At 41.9% G+C, this 26,605-nt stretch overlaps 1 protein-coding gene across 5 annotated transcripts in view; it reads right to left on the bottom strand.

Moving 5' to 3' along the window:
• Nucleotides 1–26,545, bottom strand: part of LIN54 (lin-54 DREAM MuvB core complex component) — a 40,186-nt gene extending 13,641 nt beyond the window's left edge. Inside the window, exons 1-7 of one of the 5 annotated variants that reach the window (XM_039350846.1) lie at nt 26,264–26,545; nt 10,966–11,039; nt 9,107–9,825; nt 7,445–7,565; nt 4,303–4,448; nt 3,218–3,376; nt 2,537–2,753 (exon numbers count right to left, since the gene is read on the bottom strand). In XM_039350846.1, the coding sequence (XP_039206780.1) occupies nt 2,537–2,753; nt 3,218–3,376; nt 4,303–4,448; nt 7,445–7,565; nt 9,107–9,790 (1,327 nt within the window). In that variant the 5' untranslated portion in view covers nt 9,791–9,825; nt 10,966–11,039; nt 26,264–26,545. Of the gene's footprint in view, nt 1–2,536; nt 2,754–3,217; nt 3,377–4,302; nt 4,449–7,444; nt 7,566–9,106; nt 9,826–10,965; nt 11,040–23,050; nt 23,407–25,968; nt 26,040–26,263 lie in introns of those variants that run through there. The other 4 variants (XM_039350848.1, XM_039350845.1, XM_039350849.1 and 1 more) reach the window with 4 other exon arrangements.
• Between the last annotated feature and the right edge of the window lie 60 nt (nt 26,546–26,605).

Genomic DNA, 26,605 nt, shown 5'->3' with positions numbered 1-26,605 from the left:
AGCATTTTGAATGTAGCAATATCATTTCCATCAGTAGCACATACATTCAACATATTTGGGTAACTTCAATGTCAAAAATAAGTCAAAGCAATGCTGAGCTGTTTTCAGGGTTATACATTTTAATTCCAATTTCGTTTCCCAAGAATTGTTACTTATGTTGCTATGATAACACTAGCAGACTTGGTGGACCACAGGCTGCAAATGGCCTTAAAAATAAAATACAGAATAGCCTAGGCCAGGGGTAGGCAACCCAAAACACTCAAAGAGCCACTTGGACCCGTTTCCCACCGAAAACAAAACACTGGGAGCCGCAAAACCCTTTTGATATCTAAAATGAAGATAACACTGCATATATCCTTTTTTACCTTTATTACAGGTATATATAGATATACATACACACATACATACATACACACATGGATTTTTTTTCTCGTAGGATGCCCAGAACGGAGTTCCGGCACCTTTTTGGATGGAACCTTGAAGGGTAGACAAGGCGGGTTGTATGATGTGTGTGAGTTCTGGCACCCCCCCCTTTTTTTTTAGAAAAAAAGCACTGCATACATACATGCATGCATGCATACATACACACACACACACACACACAAGGTAAAAAAGTGTTATCTTCATTTTAGATATCAAAAGGGTCTCTCTCTCTCTCTCTCTCTCTCCACCCCCTTCTCTCCCTCTCTCCGATCTTCTGCTCACCTGGCAAGCTCTCCAACAAGCTCAGGGGTCGGCAAACTTGGCTCTTTTATGACTCATGGACTTCAACTCCCAGAATTCCTGAGTCAGCATGGCTGGGCTAGCTAGCTCTCTCCTGCCCTTCCTGCTTCCTGCAGAGATGCAGCAAAGGGAGGAGCCCCGCCCAAAAAGCTTTTCAGCTTGTCGGAGAACACCGTGAGTCCACTCTCTTTTTACTTACTTACACACACACACACACACACACACACACACACACACACACAGAGAGAGAGAGAGAGAGAGAGAGAGAGAGAGAGAGAGAGAGAGAGAGAGAGAGAGAGAGCGCCTCTCTCTGTCTCTCTTTGCAAATGGAGGCTGGGAGCTGCAGGAGAAGGCTCAAAGAGCCACATGCGGCTCGGGAGCCGCAGGTTGCTGACCCATGGCCTAGAGCAGTGTTTCTCAACCTTTTTAATGCCGTGACCCCCCCCCCAACTGGTCGTAAGTCGAGGACTATTCAACCGGTCGTAAGTCGAGGACTACTCAACTGGTGCAGCACCGTTTGTCGAATGGGACTTTTGGCAGGCTCAGCAGGGCAGAGACAGCCTGGACAATTCCTATTGGCTTTTGAAAGCCAATAGAATTAGACTCTATTCAAGAGAGTCTATTCTATTGGCTTTCAAAAGCCAATAGAATAAAAGGGAGTAGCACAGCTAAGGAAAAGGGGAAAGAAAATGGCGGACTGCGTTGTTTGGCGACCCCCGTGAAATGGTCGTTCGACCCCAAATGGGGTCCCGACCCACAGGTTGAGAACCACTGGCCTAGAGGGAGACATTCAACACAACAATAACAAACATGCCCTAGAAAGGGAAAAGTTCAGCAAGAGAAGGTGGGAAATTGTGTTGCAGGGGTGTATAACATGAGTCTCCAAGCTTGGCAACTTTTAAGATTTGTGGACTTCAATTCTCACAATTTCCCAGCCAGCTTGGGTGGATGAAGAATCCTGGGAGTCCACAAGTCTTAAAGTTGCCACGGTTGGCGACTCCTGGTCCGTAGGAATGCTTGGAAGCACTCCACCCTGCAAGGTTTTTCCTATGGAGCCCGCTAACAATTCACAAGCGGGCTTAAGAGAATTCCAAGGTATACAGATGCAACTTGAGTAGGAAACCTCCACCCTCAACCCCCCCAATTCCAATGAAAACAAAAATGTGTCCAGTAGCTATGAAGTGGTCAGTGTGATGGGAAGAATGAAAAGGGGGGGGGGGAAGTAAAATGAAGCAAGCAGGAGGGATATCAGTGCGCACTGCAACGTTCTGATGCAAATCCCAGTTGCAAACATATATAACTGAAAATTGATTAATGGTTCAAATTACTATTTGAAATTAAATAAAGCTTTACACCCACGTTGCCAAGTGGTCTATTTTTAAAAGAAAATCTTTCAGAACTTTAAATACAAGTGAACATAAATATCAAATCTTTATTACATGGCTACACAGGCCATGAAAAATAATGCAACAAGCATTAGTGTAATTCTGAAACACCTCCAAGAATTCTGAAGCAAAGCCGATCACGGGAGTAAGACGAGCAAACTATGGTCATAATTAAATCTTAATGAAATGGCATTTCATTATGGCATTCTCCAACTAAGCAACGATCAATAACAAATAACCATGTTTCAATTCTAAATCTATTAAAAAATAGAAAACCTATTCCAGCTAAGCAGTAGGCTTTCGACTTGCATAAAGCATCTCCTCCAATTTACCATTCTCATCAAAATTCTTTTGTAGTTTCCTACTTGCACCTTTCTTAAGCACCTTTCAATGATCATAAAATATATTCAAATAAAGAGTCTTCTAACCTTGCTGGAGATTTGCAGTGCTGGTGCTGGGATTCTGATTGACTGGCTGTGCTGTACTATTGGCAGTTGTGGCAGTGACAAGCCGGACATAATGGAATTTGCTTCCAGGTACCTGAATTTGCTGAACGTTGGGTGCCGTTGCCAAGGGAATTATCGTTTTAAATTGAGACGTGCCCACTCCCCCAACGGTGAGGGTCTGTACTGCAGATTTCATAGCCTGTTGAAACAATATAAAATTATTTTTAAGATTGCTGGCAAACCAATTCTTCATTTCTAATGAGAGTCAGCAAAATTTCCCTCAGGTCCGAGACTAACAGACAAATAAAACACTGCTACCGTACTGTTCATTAATAGGCCAGAAGCTATTCGCTGAGTATGGTACAGTTGCTTGATTCTAGGTTGGCTTTAAGCTATTCAATAGTGCTTTAATTTAAGACAGACAGACAGACAGACAGACAGAAAGAAGGAAGGAAGGAAGGAAGGAAGGAAGGAAGGAAGGAAGGAAGGAAGGAAGGAAGGAAAGGAAGGAAGGAAGGAAGGAAGGAAGGAAGGAAGGAAGGAAGGAAGGAAGGAAGGAAGGAAGGAAGGAAGGAGACAATCACTCGTGCCTGAAGCTATGCAATGCTGCAAATCACAATCTGAAGAACAGGCTCTCAGAATGGGACTCAAATTAGTGTGTACCTGAGCAGTTGTACTGTTAGATACAGCTTTTCCTGGGGAAGAGGGCGTTGAATGCTGCACTGTGAGAATCTGCTGTCCCAGGGCTACGTTTAGAGGAACACCAACTGTTTTCTGTGGGGAGCTTGGAGGCTGTGAGGCGACCGACACCACCGTTAGCTGCTGAACAGGATCATACAAGTACAGAATCCCAACTTCAAAATATGTAACACTGCAAATGCGTTAAGAGGTCAAGACTTTCCACAATATGGGTAGGATCGGGAGGCAAAATGAGCAAGGGAGCTCAAAATGCAGTGGGGCTGTTTTACTCCATTTTGGAAAAAAAAGTAAACCTATAATCAACTATGGAGGGGGGGGGAGAGGGGAAGAGAAGAAAGGAGGGAGTGGGAGGGGTCGGGGCAGTGGCAACTACAAGTCCGTTAAATCCAGAATTTGCATTGGTGTATTAATGTATAGGTAGTCCTCGACTTACAACCAAAACTGAGCCCAAAATTTCTGTCGTTAAGTGAGGCAGTTGTTCAGTGAGCTTTGCCCCATTTTACAGTCTTTCTTGTCACAGTTGTTAAGTGAATCACTGCACTTGTTAAGTCAGTAACATGGTTGTTAAGTGAATCTGGGTCTTCCCCATTGACTTTGCTTGTCAGAAGGTCACAAAAGGGGATCACACGATCCTGAGACATTGCAACCGTCATAAATCTGAGTATGTGGTCAAGCATCTGAATTTTGATCACGTGACCATGGAGGAATGCTGCAACGGCCGTGAGTGTGAAAAACAGTCATAAGTCACTTTGTACAGTGCCGTTGTAACTTCAAATGGCCACTAAATGAATTATTTTAAATCAAGGACTATCTGTATCTACATTCCTTCACCGACACAAATATTCTTTTCTGTCATATTCAACTTTAATTGGAGGGCTTGTGAATTTCCCTTTAGCACATATTCCCACGGCAGAATGATGCCGGAGAGCAGATGATTCTAAAATAGCTGAAAACAGTCAGAGCCCTTTAGAAAGTCCATTTCAAAATCACACTAACTTAGTTTAAGTGGAAAATACTGCAATATAAAAGCAATTGAAATATACATTTACCTTGTTTGGTGATTTCAAAGGAGAGATTGCGATCTTATTTGAGGCCTCCTGTATTGTGGAACTTAAAGTTGTCCCAATAACGCCACTTTCTGATATAGTTACAGTTTTGGGGGGTGTCCCTGGAGCAGTCTGTGTAAGAACTCTACCTGTAGAAAAACAGAAAGAGCTATAATCTTATTCATCTTCTCAGCTGATAAAGCCCAAGATTTTCTGGTAAAGGCATTAACCCTTTCCATGCACTACAGGAATTGGTTTTTAAGGCAGACACCACTTAACTTTAAAAATAAACATACAATTTAAATTGAAACTGCTGCAATCATCGTTTTGTGGCACTATAAAATATATTATATACTTCACTGAATTATCTCTCTTTCTTGAATAGCCTACCTACCTATTTTTTTAAAAACAACAACAACAATACTTTGGCAATCAAAAACAAAATGGTCTTCACCTAAAAAGCCACCAAGTAAGGTAGGGGTCTTCAACCTTGGCAACTTTAAGACTTGTGGACTTCAACTCCCAGAATTCTGGGAATTGAAGTCCACAAGTCTTAAAGTTGCCAAGGTTGAGGACCCCTGAAGTAAGGAGACATCCCAAATAGCAGTTAAAACTTTTTCGCCTGTAGAGAATCATCCACATTGCTAAAAAAAAACCAAACCCACTATTCTCTTTTGAACAAATACAATTTTTATAGTAATGCATCTTAGTATAATCCCAAATGCTGATACAATTTTGATTACGATCTTAAGAATTTGTTAAACATCGTAAAAGACAAATGAGATTTGTATTAATCTGATCAAATGTTGCCCAGTCACTCCAAACAGTGAGAGGATGGTATACAAATTTAATAAATAAAATATTCAAGATAAATTTATATCAGAATTTAACTCCCTTTCCTCTGCAGCCCACCTCTCCTATGTACATTTTGTAATTGAATCTGCAAATGTTTGCCCTATATTTCCTCAGTAGTAAGAAAGAGAAACAATTAACCTTGATTGTAAGAGTGATTGTATGACTATTTTTTTCCTTAGACAAAAGAAAAAAAGTAAATAATTCCACACATTGCTGCACTAAATATTTCCTAAGAATAGATTGATCTTTTGCTCTAATGCAAAAATAAGTATGCTGAAATATGGCAGTAATGCTTCAAATAACATGTACAATCAATATACTGATTTCTTAGCTGCAAAACTTGTCAATAATTTCAGATGGAATGAGAGCATAATTCAAAACCAACCAAGAATGCATTCCTGCACTTTATCACATATTCATAAAACTAGCAAGCTTTCTATATTTAGAACTTGATAAGATGATTGCCTGGATTCCCACATAAACCAGTCCAAGATCTGAACTTTTAAAGATAAGATGCTAAACTTTTATATATTTTCTACTTGGCTGGAGAACAAATCTTTTTATAGCTGGCATTCAAAGCACCTGTGCTCAGAAAAAATGTTTCTTTAAATCAGACATGTCAAACACAAGGCCCGGGGCCCGGATGCGGCCTGCGAAGTGTGGTTTCATGTGGCCCGCGATGCCATCCTGGAAACAGTGAGGGAGTGGCCCCCTCTGCCTTGGTCCTGGCCCAGGCCAGTCGGGAGCCAATGTACAATTTTGTGATGGCCATCTATGCTGAAACGCATTCAGTCTTAGCTCCATAAGCCCTCCCCCCGCATGGCCCGAGAGGAACAGTGAGGCTCCTCCAGTGGACCATGCCTTGGCACTTGCCCTGGTCCCACCCCCTTCTACCAGAGACCCTCAGATCTATCCCATTCCTGCCCAGGCCCCCACAGGCACCCTTGACACGAATGATGTAGAGCTGGCCACACCCACTCCATCCACGCCCATCCAGTAGGCCACACCCACCCGGCCCCCTGAGGGCAACCGCAATGCTGATGCGGCCCTCAATGAAATTGACTTTGGCACCCCTGCTTTAAATCAGAAAAGCAATCAAGACATTCATAAAAGAAATCTGACTCCCTTTTACACTGAGTAATGCTCTAGAGCAGGGGTCCCTAAACCCCGATCCATGGACCAGTACCCGGCCATGGTATGCCAGCAACCGGTCCGCACAGACAAGCAAAGCCCCATCTGCAAGATGCAGTCAACACACAAAACCACGCACCCTCCAGTACAAGGAAAAAAACCTCTCTCCAAGGAACTGGTCCCTGGTGCCCCAAAGGTTGGGGACCTCTGCTCTAGACTGCAGTGTTTCTTGGGGACTTTAAAATGTGTGGACTTCAACTCATCTTAGCTGGCTGGGGAATTCTGGGAGTTGAAGTTCACCTATCTTAAAGTGCCCAAGGTTGAAAAACACTGCAGTCTAGAGCAACTTTCCTCAAAGTAACATCCAGGTGTTTGGACGACAACTCCCCCAATTCCCAGCCAGCATCCGAATATATCTGAACAGCATCTCTTCTAATGTAGTTTTCCCCAATCTGGGTGCCCGCCAAAGGCAGGGACCAACTCCCAGACTTCCCCCATCAGGTATATTCTGCGGAGCTGAAGCTTAAATATCTGGAAAGGACCTAGACCAGGGGTAGGCAACCTTGGCTCTTTTATGACTCATGGACTTCAACTCCCAGAATTCCTGAGCCAGCATGGCTCAGCTTGGAAACCTCTCCCTTTCCCCTCAGCATCATCGCTGGCTCAGGAATCCTGGGAGTTGAAGTCCACAAGTCATAAAAGAGCCAAGGTTGCCTACCCCTGGCCTAGAGAGAGGAAAGCCATTCTGGGGCTTCCCATAACCTAATGCTCTCCCAATGCTTGTAGGTAATATTGTTTTGACAAATTTCAAGAAACTATGAGTGAGAAAGGACAGAAAATCCGCTATGAAATCAAAATCCATCAAATGTCACTTTATACTTCATTTACCGTACTTTCCGGCGTATAAGACGACTTTCTAAAGCATTGAAATCGGCACCGAAGTCGGGGGTCGTCTTATACGCTGAATCTTCTTATACGCTGGAAATTATGATAGTTTCCGGCATATAAGATGACTTTCTAGGCATGCAACTCGGCGCCGAAGTCGGGGGTCGTCTTATACACCGGGTTGCCCTATACACCGGAAAATATGGTACCTGTAACACACTGGGTAAATGCCACAACATAAACAAACCATTAATAAATATATTCAGATACAAACCTGCAATGACTGGTGATACTTGAGTTGTCTGCCCCATAACTGCCTTGCTATTAATTGGTTTGGTGATGATGAATTTCGTTATCATTGGGGCTGAAGTTGGTGTCCTGGCTTTCTTAGCAATCTGGAAAACAAGGAGAAATCCAGTAACCCATCGTTTCTTAAGAAGTGAGCCCAAACTACTTAGAAGCAAGGGAAAACCACCCCTGACCCAACTCCACTGAAACCCCCACCCCAAAAGTAAAACAACAGTTCAAACCTATCGCATGAAAGCTACATGGGTAGGACAAGTACAGATGGTCCTCGATTTATGACCACAATTGAGCCCAGCATTTCTGTTGTGAAGTGAATTTTGTCCCATTTTGTGACCTTTTTGCCACAGTTATGTGAATTGCTGCAGTCGATAAGTTGATAGCATGGTTGTTAAGTGAATCTGGATTCCCCATTGACTTTCCTTGTCAAAAGATTGCTAAAGGGGATCACATGACCTTGGGACACAGCAACGGTCATAAGTACGAACCAGTTGTCAAGCGTCTGAATTTTGATCACACGGTCATGGGGATGCCGCAAAGGTCGTAAGTGTGAAAAATGGTCGTAAGTCACTTTTTTCCGTGCCATTGTAACTTTGAACGGCTACTAAATGAACTGTTTTAAGCAGAGGACTACCTGAACATGCAGATGGGGGGTGGGGTGGATTAGGAGTGTAATAGAGGGATGGGAGGCAAATAAAAAAAATGACTCAGTTAATAGATTTATACATTGGTTTGATTATTACATTTATATACTTTTATTATGAATAAGAATCTTCCCAAACTGGATTAAAAACAAAAAAAAAGCTGAAAGTACACACTGGGTGAAGAAAATGTGAAAAGGAATGAAAACTGTATGTACAAGCACATACACATAACGCAAAAATGTAAACCTCAGTTTAGCAGTTATTCATGGGCTTAACTATAAGCTCAAGATCTGTAAATCTTCATGCTTATTATGCCTTTGGTTTGGGCCTGTTATAAAAAAGTTTTTTTAAAAAAGATAATTATAAATATAGACTAACCCACTTTTTTTTTTTTTGCTTTTTCATAATAAACCAGAACCAAAGGAATATTTTTCAGACATGGCCATGAAGGTTAGAGTTCTTGAGTTTATAGTTACCCTCATGAACCGCTGCTAAACTGAGGTTTAAATTTTTGCATATGTTTATATGCTTGCACACATAGTTGCCATTCCTTTCCACATTCTTTTTCACAGTGTGTACTTTCATTCTTCAAACTGCCAACTTACACTTTTAGTAATCATCTGATCGATCCATTCAGGGAACTGATCAACACAGTAAGACTCTGAATCGCATGCGACGTTAAAAACCACAGAAGCCAAAATAATAAGAATAGGACAGGTCCCAGAGGGAAATATTCAAAGTAACAGATAAATCCTGAAAGAGGCTCACTGTCTCACCAAAATCAAGACCCGGGGAAAAAGTAAATTTTCTAAAGTTTGGTAATTTGGGGGGAAGGACTTTCTGATATGTGCTGCTACAACCCCATCTCAGTGGACAGATTCTTTTACCTGGCCAGCTGTCCTCCACACCTACTGGCTGCCACCAAAGGGAATTCTCAATCGAACATCAATTTTATTGCAAAGGGAATAACTGTCAGAAATCTTTCTTACCTGAACCGCTTTTAGCTGCTGGGTCTGCAGTACGGATGACTGGTTTGTGGCGTTTACCAGCTGGCACCCTGGAGTCAAGGTCGACACACCAATGATGGGTTTCACCTCTGACCTTCCTCCGATTGTGACCACCTTGAATTGCTGTGCTGGAACTTTGGAGTCACTTGCTTGTACTTGCGATGTGGTCTTCTGAGACTGTGACAGCTGGCTGTGGGGCAGCGCCAAGACAATCGGCTGTCCGGGCTTGCCCAGAGTTGTTACTATGAGTTTTTGACCTTCCTGCTTTATGGCCTGTTTACTAATTTTCAAGTCCGTGGCTTTGTTAAGAATGATTTGATTGGCTGATAGAGAGACTGGAGTCTGGGTGCCTAGTTTTTGGAGGCCGCTTTGAAAAGAAGGTTGTGCGGTCACACTGGCATCAGATTTTACGAAGGCAGAATTGCCGGTAACGTGGCTCACACAATTGCTGGGCAATGTGACAGATTCCGTGGTGACTGATGATGTACTAGTAGCAGTAGGATCATCAGCAGAGCTTACGTTTGCTATTCCCTCCAGTTCTGTTTCCATAGGAATAGGGTCACCCACAATTACAGCTTGGATGCTCTCATCTTCCTCCAATGTGATACCTGTGTCCATGATCTCCTCAGGGAGCAAGCTGTTCACTTCTGCTGACACAACCTCCATTTTGCAGATGTTGATGGTGGGTTCAAGAGAAGCCACTGCAGTGATATTTTAAAAAATGTTCAGTTTTCATGTCCCACAAAACTATATAACTTGAAACAGCAGATGTGTCATAGCTGCACAGCATATAACCGTGGAAGTGATATATTAGCAGCTGTGGATAAATACACCACTAGCATCCCCTCCCCCATTAGCTATCATTAATTAATCTGTTAGCTAATAAGAATATTTACTAATTGTACTGAAAGGGAGATAGCTTAGAAGCTAGGAGCATTCCCTGTTCTAATCACTTATTAGCCATAAATATATTGAATAATCAACAAGATCTTTTTCAGCTTCAGCCAGTCCGGGTGAGCTTTCCTCCCTTCCAGGATAATGCTTATGTTTTAATGCAGAAAAATTCCCATCAGCAAAAGCATGACATATATTTGTGAATGAAAGATACTTTGATTTTGTATTACACAGGGAGGGGATGGTTAACCAATTACTCACCAAATATAAACCATAGCCAGATGGGAATTAAAATGTTTTAAAATAACCTCCTTTATTAACAACGTAAGCTTTCATTATACCAAATCACTGGGCTGGCAGGATTTTTGTTGGAAATGACAGTATGTAGGGACAGGTTAGCCCAGGGGTAGGCAACCTTGGCTCTTTTATGACTCGTGGACTTCAACTCCCAGAATTCCTGAGCCAGCCATGTTGAGGGGAAAGGGAGAGGTTTCCAAGCTGAGCCATGCTGGCTCAGGAATTCTGGGAGTTGAAGTCCACGAGTCATAAAAGAGCCAAGGTTGCCTACCCCTGGGTTAGCCCATCCTCCTTCAACAGCAAACTCTCTGAAAGTGATCCACGTATACAATATGTATAGATTTATTCAAAATCTTCCAATGGCACCAATCCTACATGAAGAGACTTGGGTTGGGGCAAGAAGGGGACCCTGTGGCTAGCCAAAGAGACACTAAAACTTTATGTCCATAACACGTATTATAGTGGTATTGTTATCCAGCTTTACGGAAGCAAAGTATTATAAAGAATGTTGGGGATTCATATTTAAATTCAATATTTTGATGAAAAGTAGGGAGGGTACAAAATGCTTGACATGTTGACATGTCTAGATTGGACATTGGTGCAATGCAGTAGTGGCAGTGATTCTGTGAAGTAGAAATAATTCTAATTACCTGAACTTCTTTTAAATCCTGCTTCACATCAGTGCACCTCCAAAAGCATCATCATGCAGCACCATCTGCTGAAGCTGCAAAAGATAACAATGTTTTGTCACTTTCAGATCCATGCTATGTTGTCAGAATATTTTCCTTCACCTTTGATGTTTGTTTTTTTTGTCAAGGCCAATTACACATACACAATGTTGATATCCTCTCACAGTGCCTGAAGGCAGAAGGGGGCTGAACAACAGGCTTCAGGTGATCCTGGCTAGACTGAGGGGTTTTAGGTTGTAGGGTCTTCTGGATTTGGAGATTTGGTGCTCTCGGTGAGCTTGCATTGCCTTATGCAAAGTGCAATCTGGGGTCCTTCTGGACTCACAACTCCTACTCAAGAAGCGGGTTCCAGTCATGGCTAGGAGGGCCGTTTTGCAGCTTAGTATTGTCCCCAGATGTGCCCATTTCCCAAAGGACTACTGTATTGTACTCTATATGGGGCTGCCCTTCAACAGCATCCAGGAACTTCAGCTGGTGCAAAATGCAGAGGATTGTTTATGGAAATTCTCAAACATCCAGGTCATGGCTGTCCCACAAGGCAAGTGGACTTTCATTTTTTTTTCTTTGAAAACATTTCGCTTCTTACCCATGAAGCTTCTTAAAATTAGAAGATAAAAGCAGTTTCAGTTAGAATTGAAGAAGCTTCTTGGATGAGAAATGAAACATTTTCAAAAAATAAGAAAGGGAAAAAAAATGAAAAAAGTCCAGTTGCCTTTTGGAAAAAGCATTTTTGAGACACTGGCAGTGACGTGTGCGTGCCCTAGGACTGCACATGCTATGCCTATGATCCAGAGCTGAAGTGGTTTCCAGTTTGCTTTCCAATTCAATGTGCTGGTTATAACCTCTGAAGCAGACATGTCAAACACAAGGCCCAGGGGCCAGATGCAGCCCGCAAAGTGGTTTCATGCGGCCCGCGAAGCTATCCTGGAAACAGTGAAGGAGCAGCCCCCTCTGCCTTGGCCTTGGCCCAGGCCAGCTGGGAGCCAATGTACAATTTTGTGATGGCCATCTATGCTGAAATGCATTCAGTCTTAGCTCCACAAGGCTGTCTGGAACCAGCGAGGAACCAGGAGAACCTTGAGCAGCAGCCTTGTGGAAGTGGGGTTGGCCTTGGTGCCATGGGCACGCAAGAGCCAGGCTGGGCATTTGACCTCTGTTGCTCAATGCTCCAGGCAGCCCGCACCACCATCCAGCCCCCCTCCCGCATGGCCTGAGGGGAACAGTGAGGCTCCTCCAGTGGACCATGCCTTGGCACTTGCCCTGGTCCCACCCCCTTCTGCCAGAGTCCCTCAGATCTGTCCCACTCCTCCCCAGGCCCCCACAGGCACCCTTGACACGAATGATGTAGAGCTGGCCACGGCCACCTAGTAGGTCACACCCACTCCATCCATGCCCACCCAATAGGCCGCACCCACCCTGGCCAAACCCACTCAGCCCCCTGAGGGCAACTGCAATGCTGATGCGGCCCTCAATGAAATTGAGTTTGACACCCCTGCTCTAAAGCCTACATGATATATGAGGCCAGGTTATTTGATGGAGGCATCTGCCTAGGAACATCTATCCATCATATCAGGTCCAGCAGAAGAGGCAAATTGTGGGTCCCTTCAGGCAGGGAGTGTATCAGATAAGATCTAGGAAGAAAGCTTTTTCTATCATAGCCCCTGACCTGTGAAACACCATTCTCTACAAGGTGAGGCTGACCCCAAGTTGTTTCAGAAGGCTAATAAAACATGGGTTGATCAAGCCTGGGGATATCATAATAGAGTAGAGCGTGCTGTGAGTTAATAGAAAGTACTCTGTGTATGTTTTACCACTATTTTGTTGTTTTATTTGTTTCTATCTTTAAAAAAAATAATTTAAATACTTTTAATGGGTTTCTATTATTATCATTCATCGCACAGTCAGCCAGATATTCAGACTGGATTTGGCATTTTGTCTACCTATCGAGTCCTTACCCAGGACCTGGGATAGGCAGATGTGGATGTTTGATGGTATTACAGGTATCGTCGCAGGATGGAAGCAGTTCCTAGTAAGGCCGCCTTTTGCAATTGACTAATAGCGAATTTGTCAATGCCAATGGTGTTCAAGTGGTGCTCCAGTTGTTTTGGGATTGCACCCAAGGAGCCTATGACTATTGGTACTACCCTTGCTTGCTTTTGCCACAGTCTTTCTATTTCTATTTGTAGGTCTTTGTATTTTGTTATCTTCTCCAGTTCTTTCTCTTCTATTCTGCTATCTCCAGGCACTGCCACGTCCACTATCCAGACTTTTTTGTCTTTCTTATCGACAATTGTTAAGTCTGGGGTGTTATGTTGCAGGTGCTTGTCTGTTTGAATTCTGAAGTCCCAGAGCAGTTTAATTTTATCATTTTCTATGACTTTCTCTATTTTATGATCCCACCAGTTTTTGCTTACAGGCAAATGATATTTTTTGCAGATCTTCCAATGCACCATTGTTGCTACTTTGTCATGCCGCTGCTTGTAATCAGTCTGTGCAATCTTCTTGCAACAGCTTACCAAGTGGTCCACTGTTTCTTCAGCTTCTTTGCATAGGCGGCACTTACTGTCTGTTGCTGTCTTCTCAATTTTGACTTTGTATGCATTTGTCCTTAAGGCTTGGTCTTGTGCAGCCAGAATTAGTCCCTCGGTCTCTTTCTTCAATTTTCCTGCTCTTAGCCATTGCCAGGTTTTATTATTATCTGCTTTCCCAGCTATTTTTTTCATGTATTGGCCATGTAGTGCTTTGTCTTCCCATGCCTCTATTCTGTTCTTCATTTGGTCTTTCTTGTAGGCCAGTTTGGTCTCTCCAGTAGTTAGTAAGCCTTCCTGATATACTAATTTCAGTGCATCTTCATCATTGTTCTTCAGATATTCTTCCAAAGCCATTTTTTCTTCTTCAACCATCTGATGTACTTGTAGCATTCCACGCCCACCTATTTGCCTTGGTAGATAAAGTCTATCAATGTCACTGCGTGGATGAAGGGCATGATTCATTGTCATTATTTTTCTGGTCTGCCTATCCATTGCTTTTAGTTCTGCTTGAGTCCAGTCCACTATTCCAGCTGTGTACCTAATGACTGGGATTGCCCAGGTGTTGATTGCCTTTATGGTATTTCCTCCATTGAGTTTGGATTTTAAGATCTTCTTCACTCTCTTGATGTATTCACCTCTAATCTTTTTCTTGACTTCAGTGTGCTTGATGTTGTCAGCTTGAAGGATACCCAAGTATTTGTAGTATTCTTCCTCATCCAGACTCTTAATGTTATTTTCGTGGGGCATCTTGATTCCTTCAGTTTTCACTATTTTTCCTTGTTTGATAGTAAGTGTGGCACATTTGTCCAAGCCAAACTCCATTACAATATCTTGGCTATATATACGGACAGTGTTGAGCAGCGATTCTATTTCAGATGATGTTTTTCCATACAGCTTCAGATCATCCATGTAAAGGAGGTGGGATAGTCTGGCAGATGTTTTTGATGTTTGATAGCCATGTCCTGAGTTATTCAGTATTGTTGACAGAGGAAACAGTGCAATAACAAATAGTAATGGTGATAATGAATCTCCTTGAAATATTCCTCTCTTGATATTAACCTCTCCCAGCTTCTCACCATTGATCTGCAACTGTGTCTTCCATTGTGCCATCGATCTTTGCACAAATTTTCTGATGTTTCTACTGACTCCTGTTATTTCTAGGCACTTGATTATCCAATCATGTGGCAGAGAGTCAAATGCCTTTTTGTAGTCAATCCATGCCACATTCAGGTTGGTCTTCCTTCTCTTGCAGTTTTCCAAGATCATTTTGTCTATTAGGAGTTGATCTTTTGTTCCTCTGCTATTGGGGCGGTTTCCTTTCTGCTCAGGTGGAAAGAGATTGTTTTCAACTAGATGCTGTTGTACTGCATCAGCTACCACACCAGTTAGTAATTTGAATGTTGTTGGCAAGCAGGTAATTGGCCTGTAGTTACCTGGTGTTGCCCCTTTTGCTGGATTTTTCATTATTAGGTAGGTTTTCCCAGTTGTTAGCCACTTTTCAATTTCTCCTCCTTGTAGTATATTGTTGAACTGCTTTGGCAATGAGTGGGTGTATAACAGTTAGATGTTTCAACCAAAACCCATGCAGTTCATCTTCACCTGGTGCTGACCAATTTTTGATTTTCTTTGCTCTTTTTTCTACCATTTTTGTTGTTATTACTAGTTCTTTCATTTCAACTTCTGTTTTATTTGCATCCACCTCTTTTAACCAAGCCGCATCCTTGTTGTATTTCTTTGGGTTATCCCATATCTGCTTCCAGAACTGCACTGTTTCTTCCTTGTCAGGTACTGACTGATTCCTTGCAGTTTCTCCATTGATGGATTGGTAGAAACGTTTCTGATTGGATTGAAATTGGAGGTTCTGCCTATAGTTTGCAATTCGAGCTTCATATCTACTGATTTTCCTGGCTATAGCTGTTATTTGTTGCTTTATTATTTCCAGTGCTTCCTTGATCTTCCTTGTTTCTAAGTGGTATTTCTTGATTAGGTATTCTTTGGTCTTCTTGTTCTTCAGCTTCTTTTCTTTCATCTGTTCTAGCTTGCTTGCATGTGATCTTAACTTGCTGATCTTATTTTCTAGTCTAACCTTCCATTTTTGTGGTGCACTGTTTGTTTGTTTTTCTTTTTTGTTGATTTTACATCCCAGGTATTCTGTTATAACTGCAGCTGTGCTGTACATTAGTTGGTTTGTTTCTTGCAGTGAATTGGTGCTTATACTTGCTATTGCAGTATTTGCATCTTTTAATGCTTGTGCTAGCTGTTTCTTTGGAACAAGCTTCAATGCAGGCAGCCTTATTCTGTTGTTTTTGTGCTGTTCTAGATGCTCAGTTATTCTTTGTTTCAATTCTTTTATTTCTTTAGTTAGAGGGTTTTGTTCTTCCTGAGGAAGAGGTGCCTGGTTTCCAAATGAGAACAGTTGTATATCTCTGCTGGATTCCTTCACTGCCAACTCCCCCTGGTTTGCCTCTACATTCTGAATTACTTCTGGTAAGGCTTTGATTTCTTTGCCCTGGGTAAACCTTTGCAGTTCGTCCAATTCTGTTTCTGTGAATACTTTATTTCGTGTTATAAATCGGCGTTGATCTGCTAGTCTCTGTTCTGTTATTTCTGATTCTGGATGTTGTTCTTTCCAGAATTCGTGCATTCGTTTTAGATATCCTCGTCTTGTTGGACTTGATCTGTAGTAACAGATCATTATTTCTTTGTTTTCCATCACTGTGTATCTGCGACGGGTAAACACCTTTTCTTCCAGTAGTTCTGCAGCTGCTGGCCCTGGTTGCTCAGCCAACAGTCCTGAGTCCTGTAACCCATTTTTCACCAGATATCCAGGAACTCCAATATCTAGTGCGGACCTTGTTAACCCGGGCGACGTCCGAGCCGGTATGGCATTCTGAATTTACGTCTCACCATATTTTTTATGGGAGAGACACTCTTTGTCTGACTCCTCTGATGAGACCTGTCCAGTATGGTTGAACCTCTGGCATAGCTCTCATCTTCCTCAGAGTACACAAGCCCCACAACCACGTCAAGGTAGTGCCTCACTGGGGGCTATTATTATTATTATTATTATTATTATTATTATTATTATTATTATTATTATATTATTATTATTATTTATGCAGGCCAGAATACAGATAGTCCTTGATTTACGACCACAATTGAGCCCAAAATTTCTGTTGCTAAGCAAGACTGGTGTAAATGAGTTTTGCCCTATTTTACAACCTTTCTTTGCCACAATTGTTAAGCGAATCATTGCAGTTGTTAAACTGGTAATGTGGCTGTTAAGTGAATCTGGTTTCCCCATTGACTTTGCTTGTCAGATGATCACATGACCCCTGGGACTCTGCAACTGTCATAAATGTGAGTTGGTTGCCAAGTGTATGAATTTTGATTACATGGCCTAGGACAGGGGTAGGCAACCTTGGCTCTTTTATGACTCGTGGACTTCAACTCCCAGAATTCCTGAGCCAGCCATGCTGAGGGGAAAGGAAGAGGTTTCCAAGCTGAGCCATGCTGGCACAGGAATTCTGGGAGTTGAAGTCCACCAGTCATAAAAGAGCCAAGGTTGCCTACCCCGGCCATGGGGATGCTGCAATGGTCGTAAGAGTGAAAAATGGTCATATCGCTTTTTTCATTGCCGTTGTAACTTCGAACGGTCACTAAATGAACTATTGTAAGTCGAGGACTACTGTAACTATGTCAGGTGGGGGGCTACAAATGTGATTCAATAATAAATAAATAAATGTTCTGGAAACCATTATAAAAATCTGGAGTTTTATTAGTTGTGTGATAGTCTTTTACTGAAACACTTTCAAAAAGCTAAGATATCCCCCCCCCCAAAAAATGCCACTCAGAATTATTGGCAGTTGGGAAGCATACGTTCAAGGAATTATTAAATTATTATTATTAAAAGATTGTGTCACTAATACAGTTTTAGATGTGAATCACAGCGCTAGTTATTGCAAGAGTATTTCAAATGCATTTTTCACTGAGAAATGCATGTGGTTAATGAGGTATTGAGGAACAAAGGGGGGGGGGTTGTAATTTTCCAAATGAAAATTATGATCCTCATTTTGTGCCTCATAATTTTCATTTTCAAAGGACAATTATAACCCTGATTTGAAAGCAGTTTAAAGAGCAGTTTATCCAAGCACCAGTAATAATCTATTGCCCACAGTAGTCAATTAGTTTACAATCAACCAGGGTAGGGATGGGAAACTTTTTGATGGCTACACATACGTTTCAGCATCAAAGTATAAAAACAGGAGTACAGACAATACAAAGTGGGTTGGGCATGACTTTTTAAAGAGAAGTTCTTAAAGAGTTTCAGGATTTTCTTTTTAAAAAAATTCTTAAATCCTTTTTTTATACTGAGCATTTATTATATCAAAATGGAGGAAATCATGCCATTCATTTCAGTAACTACAGTCAGGATTGGCTTTGAAACTATCACACACAAAAATAATAATAATCTATCTGAGGAAAGAGGTTCAAGGGCTACATGCAGACAGACAGATAGCATATTTTCATATTAAATAAATCATTGCGTAATTTGTTAACCATAGAAGAAAAACGTGGCAGCTTGTTTTGTTTGTAATGCCTTGATTCTCATAATTTCGAAAACTGATGTACATTTTTAACTGGATATATCACTCAGAAGCTTACTGTATTATTTAAAAAAAAAATCTGTAAAAATTATTCCTCTTCTGAAAGACCCTCCTGTTTTTTTCAAAACCTGACTTCAGAATCTGAGTTGGAAAATGAAGAAAAAATCCTAACAAGAGAACAGGTAGGCATTTTAATTGTTGGCTATGGTGAGTTCAAATGGATCTTTATTTTTAAAGAGTGCTTATTTTAAGCACTGATTTTCGTAGAGAGTGTATATTATCATGTACTAGAATACCCACTAGGAAGTTTTGACTTAGAGGAAACACAACAATCTTCTATAATTGAGATGTGTGGGTATCTGTGTTGTACATATGAAAATAGTCGGTTGTATGTCTACCCAATTTAACATCCATCTACAAAGATGTTATTTTTTTTCCAACTAGATTTCATCAGAAAATTTAATTGTATTTTGCATGAATAAATGGAAAATAAAAACTTTTTTAATAATAAAAAAACCAATGGTTAGGAATTTAATTGTATTTTGTATGAATAAATGGAAAATAAAAACTTTTTTAATAAAAAAAAAAAGAAAATTTATTTTATATAGAAATCTTTCTGTACAGGCAACATTATCCTAGATATCAGAGTACATGAATGGTTGCATTTAGTTCCTCAAAGTTAATTGTTAATACCAAAGAGTCTACAACAGACTATTTATATAAAATTCTCATGCATAATTAAAGGCTTATCTACAAAGTATTCTCATACTTTGTATGAAATACGAATAGTTTGGTCACTGATTTAAAAGGTTATTTATAGAAATGTAATCATACATATATGGCTGTCAATAATGCATACTGACCTATTTCTAAAACTATACTTGAAAACATGAAAGGTAGAATCTGTTAAATCCAACTATTTTGTAGCTATATTACTAAATAACATATGAAAGTTTTATGCCAATTAGCAAAGTATTTAAAGTACATACTATTGTGCTACTAGTCTTCTGTAGATCCCGTGTATTAAGATGTATTGTGTGACATAGAATCATGTCTGTATTTACAGTGGTATGATTTCTAATATAAGCCCAAAATAAATCATACTATGCTTAAGTGTTATGTGCAAATATTACTTTAGGAAAGGAACAGGAAAGAAAGATACTCCTTAGATTCTACAAACTAGTCTGATAAGATAATAGATCAGACAGACTGAATGCATTACGCAAGGAGAGCTCTACTTTATGGTCTGCTCCCAGAATTAACGATTTCTAGAGATAACCCATGCTCATTTTTTTGTAGTAAACAAAATAAAGCCAGCCTTGTGGCATCTAAAAGACAAATAAGTTGATAATAGCCTCCACAGATTTTTGAATATTATCATACTGACATAAAACCCATGCATAGATAAGGATAGAAGAAACAGTAAAAAAAGGTGAAACAGAGGGCAAATAGCCTAATTATCTACAGATAGCAACTATTTACAAAACATCTTTTCACTAGTGAACTAATTAATATATTACACTAAGGAGCTTTAGAACCCTTTGTTTCTGTGCAATCCATGGACAGAACTAAGTCACTGCATGAATATTTGGCAATGAAACTGCTCTTTGTAATTTTGGGGGATTTAAGAGTAGATTGCCGGGAGAAATATCAACAACCTAAGATATGCAGATGATACCACTCTAATGGCAGAAAGTGAAGAGGAACTAAAGAGCCTCTTGATGCGGGTGAAGAAAGAGAGTGCAAAAGTTGGCTTGAAACTCAACATAAAGAAAACCAAAATCATGGCATCAGGCCCTCTCAATTCCTTGCAAATAGATGGGGAAGAAATGGAGGTAGTGACAGATTTTATTTTTCTGGGCTCAAAGATCACCTCAGATGGGGACTGCAGCCAAGAAATTAAAAGACGCTTGCTCCTGGGGAGGAAAGCTATGGCAAATCTAGACAGCATTCTAAAAAGCAGAGACATCACCCTGCCAACAAAAGTGCGTATAGTCCAGGCCATGGTTTTCCCAGTTGCAATGTATGGCTGTGAAAGTTGGACCATAAGAAAGGCTGAGCGCAAAAGAATTGAGGCCTTTGAACTATGGTGCTGGAGAAGACTCCTGCGAGTCCCTTTGGACTGCAAGGCGTTCAAACCGGTCAGTCCTAGAAGAAGATCAACCCCGACTGCTCTTTAGAAGGCCAGATCCTGAAGTTGAAACTCAAATACTTTGGCCACCTAATGAGAAGGAAGGACTCACTGGAGAAGGGCCTAATGCTGGGAAAGATTGAGGGCAATAGAAGAAGGGGACGACAGAGAATGAGATGGCTGGATGGAGTCACTGAAGCAGTAGGTGTGAATTTGAATGGACTCCAGAAGATGGTAGAGGACAGGAAGACCTGGAGGAACGTTGTCCATGGGGTCGCGATGGGTCGGACATGACTTCGCAATTAACAACAAGAGTAGATTCAACTCAATGATGGAAAGTCCTGGAAATGTAAAACATTCCTTATTTGTTTAAGGGTGTTGACATTTTTTTAATTCAGTGTCCATTTGGTATTTAAACCAGGCAGTTAATTCTATATAGAGTGCTGACATATCAAGATACAATCAAATAGTAAATTGATGATTTGTGGGCATATAAAATTATGACTTAAGAGTAGCGTTGCTAGTTCAAATATAAATCTGGGTATGCTGCAAAACTTGGTTCCTGTGTTTATATCAATGTGGCTTGTTCTACTCTTGCTGATAATTTGTTGTAAGTTGGTTGGTTGACTACATACAAGTACATACTACCAGCCACAACTTACAAGAAGAAAATGCCACCATCCAAAATGAGCTCAAGAGAATCAATTATACATTTAATTAGTTTTACCTATAAACCATAGATAACATGGTTCTCTTCTTTGGTTTACTGTACTGCATCCCCAGTCACATGACCATGATTCAGAAGCTTGGCAAACGGCTCACAATTACAATGGACACAGTATTCTGCAGTCACAATTGCCATTTATGAACTTCACTGATGGCTTCTGACAAGCTGGAGGAAGTTACAAATAGTGATCACGTGACACTGCATGTAATAACTTGATTCACTTAATGACACCAACCAGAACTACTGCAACTGTTGTCAGAGGTTGGTGTGCTTAGGTGACATCATGCTTCACAATTGCATTGTTTGCAATATTGCTTCTCCCCATCACTACCTGTAAATCTATTCTAATTGTCATAGATTTCAGGCTTATCCATGTTTATTTTATTAATTTATTACATTTTTATACCACCCATTTCACCTAAGTGAGTCTGGGCAGTTAACAGACAGCATATAGGTTTTTTAAAATGTAAACATGATATTTGGATGTATTTTACTTAAGATTAACCCAATACTACATATACTGTATCTTACTGTTGTTAACAAGGATTACTTGGGAATCTAATTTAACTGAGATAGGTTTTGAGATTTTAAGCTTAGCAATGTATATTTACAGGTAAAAAACAGATTGCATAGTTTCTGAAAATGTAAAAGTATTTTACTTAAGAATATAACATATATCAAAAACAGCCAAGTAATCTCCAGACTATATTGGTTTCCACTATATAGCATACAATATAAAGTTTACATAATTATCTAAACATAAACAGTTCTCCCATAGTTCTGCAAAAGTGCATTTAAAAACAAAAAAGAAATACTCCATCAAATACCAAAGTACCTGGAATTCAAAACTAAGCACAGTTCTTTTCTACACTGGTTACATGCCTTATGCCAGGGGTCTTCAAACTTGGCAACTTGAAGACTTGTGGACTTCAACTTCCAGAATTCCTCAGCCAGCTCTGAGGAATTGAAGTCCACAAGTCTTCAAGTTGCCAAGTTTGAAGACCCCTGCCTTATGCTGTATATTATACTTAAATAATTTGCAATGCCTGATATTTGTGTTTTATGTATTATTTTAGTATGAGGCCCTTTAAATACAACTATAGGAGAGGAAAATATAAAAGAATCCTTTGTTTACATTATCAGGTATTTTATTTCTAATATATCACTTGAACATACAATTTCTAATTATTTTGGGGTACAAAATCACTCCTATAGCATTTAGTCACATTATAAGATCTATAAAATAGAACAGCTCCAAAGTTCAAAATAGCGGAAGAGCTACAGATTCATAGAAAAATGGTTCTACCCTGAAGTAAGCTAAACAACAATGGTGAGATTAATTTGTTGCACTTTAGGACTGAGCTGTTAAAATAAAAATGTTTTTCTTCCAGAGGCATTATGTGGAATAATTATCATTCCTCTACAGCATTTTTGCCAGGAACAGGGGCTGCCCTAAAAATCACCCTAGGCATCCACAGCCTCCTATTTTAAAAAAGGGGGAGACACTTTTCTTTTACCAGTTCATTTATTGATGGCTACGCTCAGCTTTCTTCACTTTTTCAAAAGTTAATGAGGATTTTTTAAAAAATAAATAAATAAATTTTAAATATGAACAGCCCAATACAGGTGGAAGCTTTCTTTGCTGTCCCCAGCGAGGCAAAAGTACTAATTGAAAGAGATGACTTGGAAACACACCCATGAAGGTGGAAAGAGCAGCTACCAAAATTAGTTTTTACCACCCTTTTGTGTCCCACAAGCACTTTCAAAATACACGTATTCACTACTCTGTACAGCAAAAAAAAAAAAGGATGAAGAGTACTTCTCGGGTAACCGAGAGCGATCGGCAAGCCCTGCATTCCTCCATAAAGAAGGCCACCGCCATCACCCCCAGCCCCGGGGAGTCCCAGCCTCCCAGCTGACCCTGACCGTGACCGTGGCACCGCTGGACAGCTTTCCATCGGCCCCTGGCAAGACAATTAGGCCCCGAGAGCTCCCAACCCCTTTCCCAGCAGCACAAGCCGGGGCGCTTGGGGGACGTACAAACACCTGCCTCCAAAGCAGGACCCACTCGGATCGGCGTCAGCCTCCGTGGCCGGCGCATCCGGAGCTCGCCAGGCTCTCTCTCTCTCACCCGCTCCGGAGAGGCAGCCGCCAGAGTCCTCCCGGGCGGGCCGGTGCCAGCTCCCGGATAGGCAGGGAGGGGGCGTCCCGCCTGGAGGGTCTGCCCAGCTGGGGGAGCGGCCGACGGGCAGCTGGAGGGCTGCTGGCAGCGGCGGGCAGAGCCTCTTCAGGCTGCTGAGCTCCTGCCTCTGGAATGTCAAGGGCCGGGATAGGATTTCGAAAGATCCGCCATTTTCACTTCGTCATCACCCTCGCAGCCCAGCTCCGCAGCCACCCCGGCCTCCTCCTCCGCCCTCCGGGCTCGCCCCCGCCCCGGAGCCCGCCCCGCCGAGGGAAGCCCTCCCACCGGCAGGAAAGGAGGACCGCGGGAGATGGCCCTTCCAGCCCCCGGCCTCCCTGCCCGGCGGCGACCCGAGCCAGCCCAGCAGCTGCGCCCCGAGACGAAAGCGCGGCTGAGGGGGCGAGGCGGGACCCGCTCCCGAAAGGCCGCCGGGCGGATCGGCCGCCTCGAGTCCCGCGGTACCTTAACGGGCTGTCGCGGTTTGCACAATTGAAAAAGTGGCGGATTTACGAGCAGGAGCTTTCATCTTGAATAGACAGGGCAGTAGTTCTTGCTCAAGGTCCACTTTAAAATGGGACGGAAAGAAATTTTAAACTAGAGAGTCGGGGAGTGGGGGGGGATATCAAACAGTTGATGTTAACAGAAACTGACCTTTAAGATGTAGTGTAGAAATGCGAGAGCAAAAATACAGTGCAGGTGTTACAAGTTTTTTAAAAAATCCTGTGTATTATGGTATCTCAAAAAATATTTACGTGGGTCACTTGCAAAATTCTCAAGAATGAAACTCAAATCAGCAGAGCAAACTAAAGCAAAACCGAAAACAACAAAGAATTACAGAGCTTGAGTGAACTAACACAATACATATTTACTCAGCTGACAGCTATGAAGATGCACAAAGAATTTGAGCCTTGGATTTTTTTGATTGACAGGCACTGCTTCAATAAGCAGTTAGCATACCTCTTAATAGTCAAATGAAAATGGCACTACAGTAGGACAAATGTTTAATCCATGAATGTATTCAAGGTATTCTGTAAATCACAAGAGAAAAATTGTAAAGCCAATGCTCTGTCACAGATAAACACAAGCATAAATACTGGGCCCACACTGTATACTAGCAATAAATATGTGATTCCCAGTTGTTGCCAAATTACAACAATTCAACATCTGGGCAAATTTTGGTTTCCCTTCTGTGTACTAGGTTCTCATCAGCATAAATAATCTTGCCAAACCATTGGCTGCAACAATCATATCAACAAAAACTTCATGCAAAATTCTGTATATGCTAAGCTTACTGTACATATTTATCAGTCTTATAATTTTACAGCAGTTATAATCTCAATACCATCACCTACATGCTAAAATAGGATAAAAGCCTCATTCCATTTTCTACATTGGCATTAATCCAGAGGGAACAAAATAGATCCCATCAGAAGAGAATTTATGTAGCTCTGGGTTGAACTGTGGAGTTCTTGGTGCTCTCTGACCTTGATTGTTTACTTGCTAATGTTACTTGCTCACGGTTTAGTTTGGTAATGAAAAGTCTGCAAGCAAACAACTAAGCTCAGAGAGCATCAAGTACTAAAAAAAAAAACAAGCAAAAATCCAATCCATTTAATTTACATTTAAAACAATTATAATATAGAACAGAAGCTCACAATGTATGGCCAATGTTGTATACACCCCTGAAAAGTTTGGGTTTAGCCTTCAGAGTCTCCACATTCCACTCCATTGAATGGAAGTCAAATTTTACTTTTACCTTGGCATCACTTACTTTTTCATGTCTACTCCCTGGCATGTCAATGAAAGGACAAGCACAGTCCTTGGACTGAAAAAATTACACAGCCTTATTAAAGGATTAGGTTCTTAATATGCCACTACTATGTACTCTGTAGATTTACCTCAAATTCCCAATATCATTTTCACAGTCAACACAGTAATAAAGCAACTTATTAGACAACATTCATATTGGTTTTCAAATATATTTTACATAGTCTTCCACTCACCCACAATGAGTGGCTTTATATAAACCTATTTGGTCATTGGATTATCTATTGCTTTCTGAGGAATGGATCATCATAGTTTCAGAAGATACTACTAATTCTATGGCACTGAAATGTTCTTGCCAAAAGTAGGAGAAAAAGACATCTATTTATGATAAGAACAAATTGAGATTCCTTTAATAGCAAACAAAACCTCTCATTTTCTTTTCACAAAACAGACCTGTTTTCTGAATCCTGATTAGATAATAAAAATAAGACAGCACATGAGATACAGCAAGAATAGTCTGCAAAACCAGACAAGTACAGAAAATGGTACTAAAATATGATGACAGCGCCCAGCAGATTTGCTTATGTTCCTTTTTCTTTAGTAGCAAGTCTTTCTTTGATTTCCTTTTCTGCACCTGGAATAAGGTGGCTGATACACACACACATACACACCCACACCCAAAGGATATGACGGTATAGATATCTATGTATGCAAACAAAATTTATTTTAACTTTTTCCCCCTTCCTCTTTCACAAAAAGTAAACATAAAAAAAAGCAACGACTTTTCCGACCAAGTTATCATTTCCAGCCATAGATTTGGGGTTTATTTTGGAAGCTAAGTAAATATTCTGCCGGTTTCTCTTTTTTTACCCCCACAGCACTGAGAATGCCTGCTTGCTTCCCCCAAGTTACCCTCGTCCAGCCGCGATCCTCGCCAAAGGGCTACGCTAAAACCCGCCCGTCCCCCGCGACCTCCCCTCCTTCCCCACCATGAAAGCGAAGGCCGCCCTTTCGCCTACCTGATGCGGAGCTGGAACCGCCCCACGTCCGGACGACGCCACGCCGAGCTCAGCACCGCGGCAGGGAAACCCCCCCCCCCCACCGCCCCGGGCGCTGACTGCGATTCCCACGGCGCTTCCCAACCCGGGTCTGGCAGTCCCCGCCCCGAGGAGGGAGAGGGGAGGCGGCCACAGCTCGGGCAGCCTCCCTCCTCGCCAGCTTCACTTGGCAGGGCGGGCCGGTCCTGTCAAGGCGTTCGCCGCTCCCCCGTTTTCGCCGTTAGCCGTTCAAGCCCGCCCGACGCCGGCAACTCACCTGCCGTGGCCTCGCGGGGGGGGGCGGCGGGTGAGGGGGGAGGCGCGGCGCTGGCTTCTCCCCCTTCGCTCCCCCCGTCTGCCCCGCCGGCGCGTGCCTGGCCGGGGCTCGCTCGCTCCCGCGCGCGGCCGGCTCGCCGCAACAGCAAGCCCAGCCGGGCGGCAGGTTCCGTGTCGGTTCAAAATCACGCGCCTAGCGCCATTCCGACGCCGCTGCATCCCATAATAGCCGACTACGGCGCCCTGACAACCGACGTCGCGCCACCCCTACGGAGCCTCAGCCCCTGCGCTCCATTCTCCCGCCTTCCCTCCTCAAAGCTCGCCCCGACTTCCGGCGTTCTTC

The sequence above is a fragment of the Crotalus tigris genome, unplaced genomic scaffold, assembly GCF_016545835.1.
Source record: "Crotalus tigris isolate CLP2741 ecotype Arizona unplaced genomic scaffold, ASM1654583v1 scf7180000018362.2422785, whole genome shotgun sequence".
Lineage (NCBI taxonomy): Eukaryota > Metazoa > Chordata > Lepidosauria > Squamata > Viperidae > Crotalus > Crotalus tigris.
This window is presented reverse-complemented; position numbering and strand designations above follow the sequence as displayed.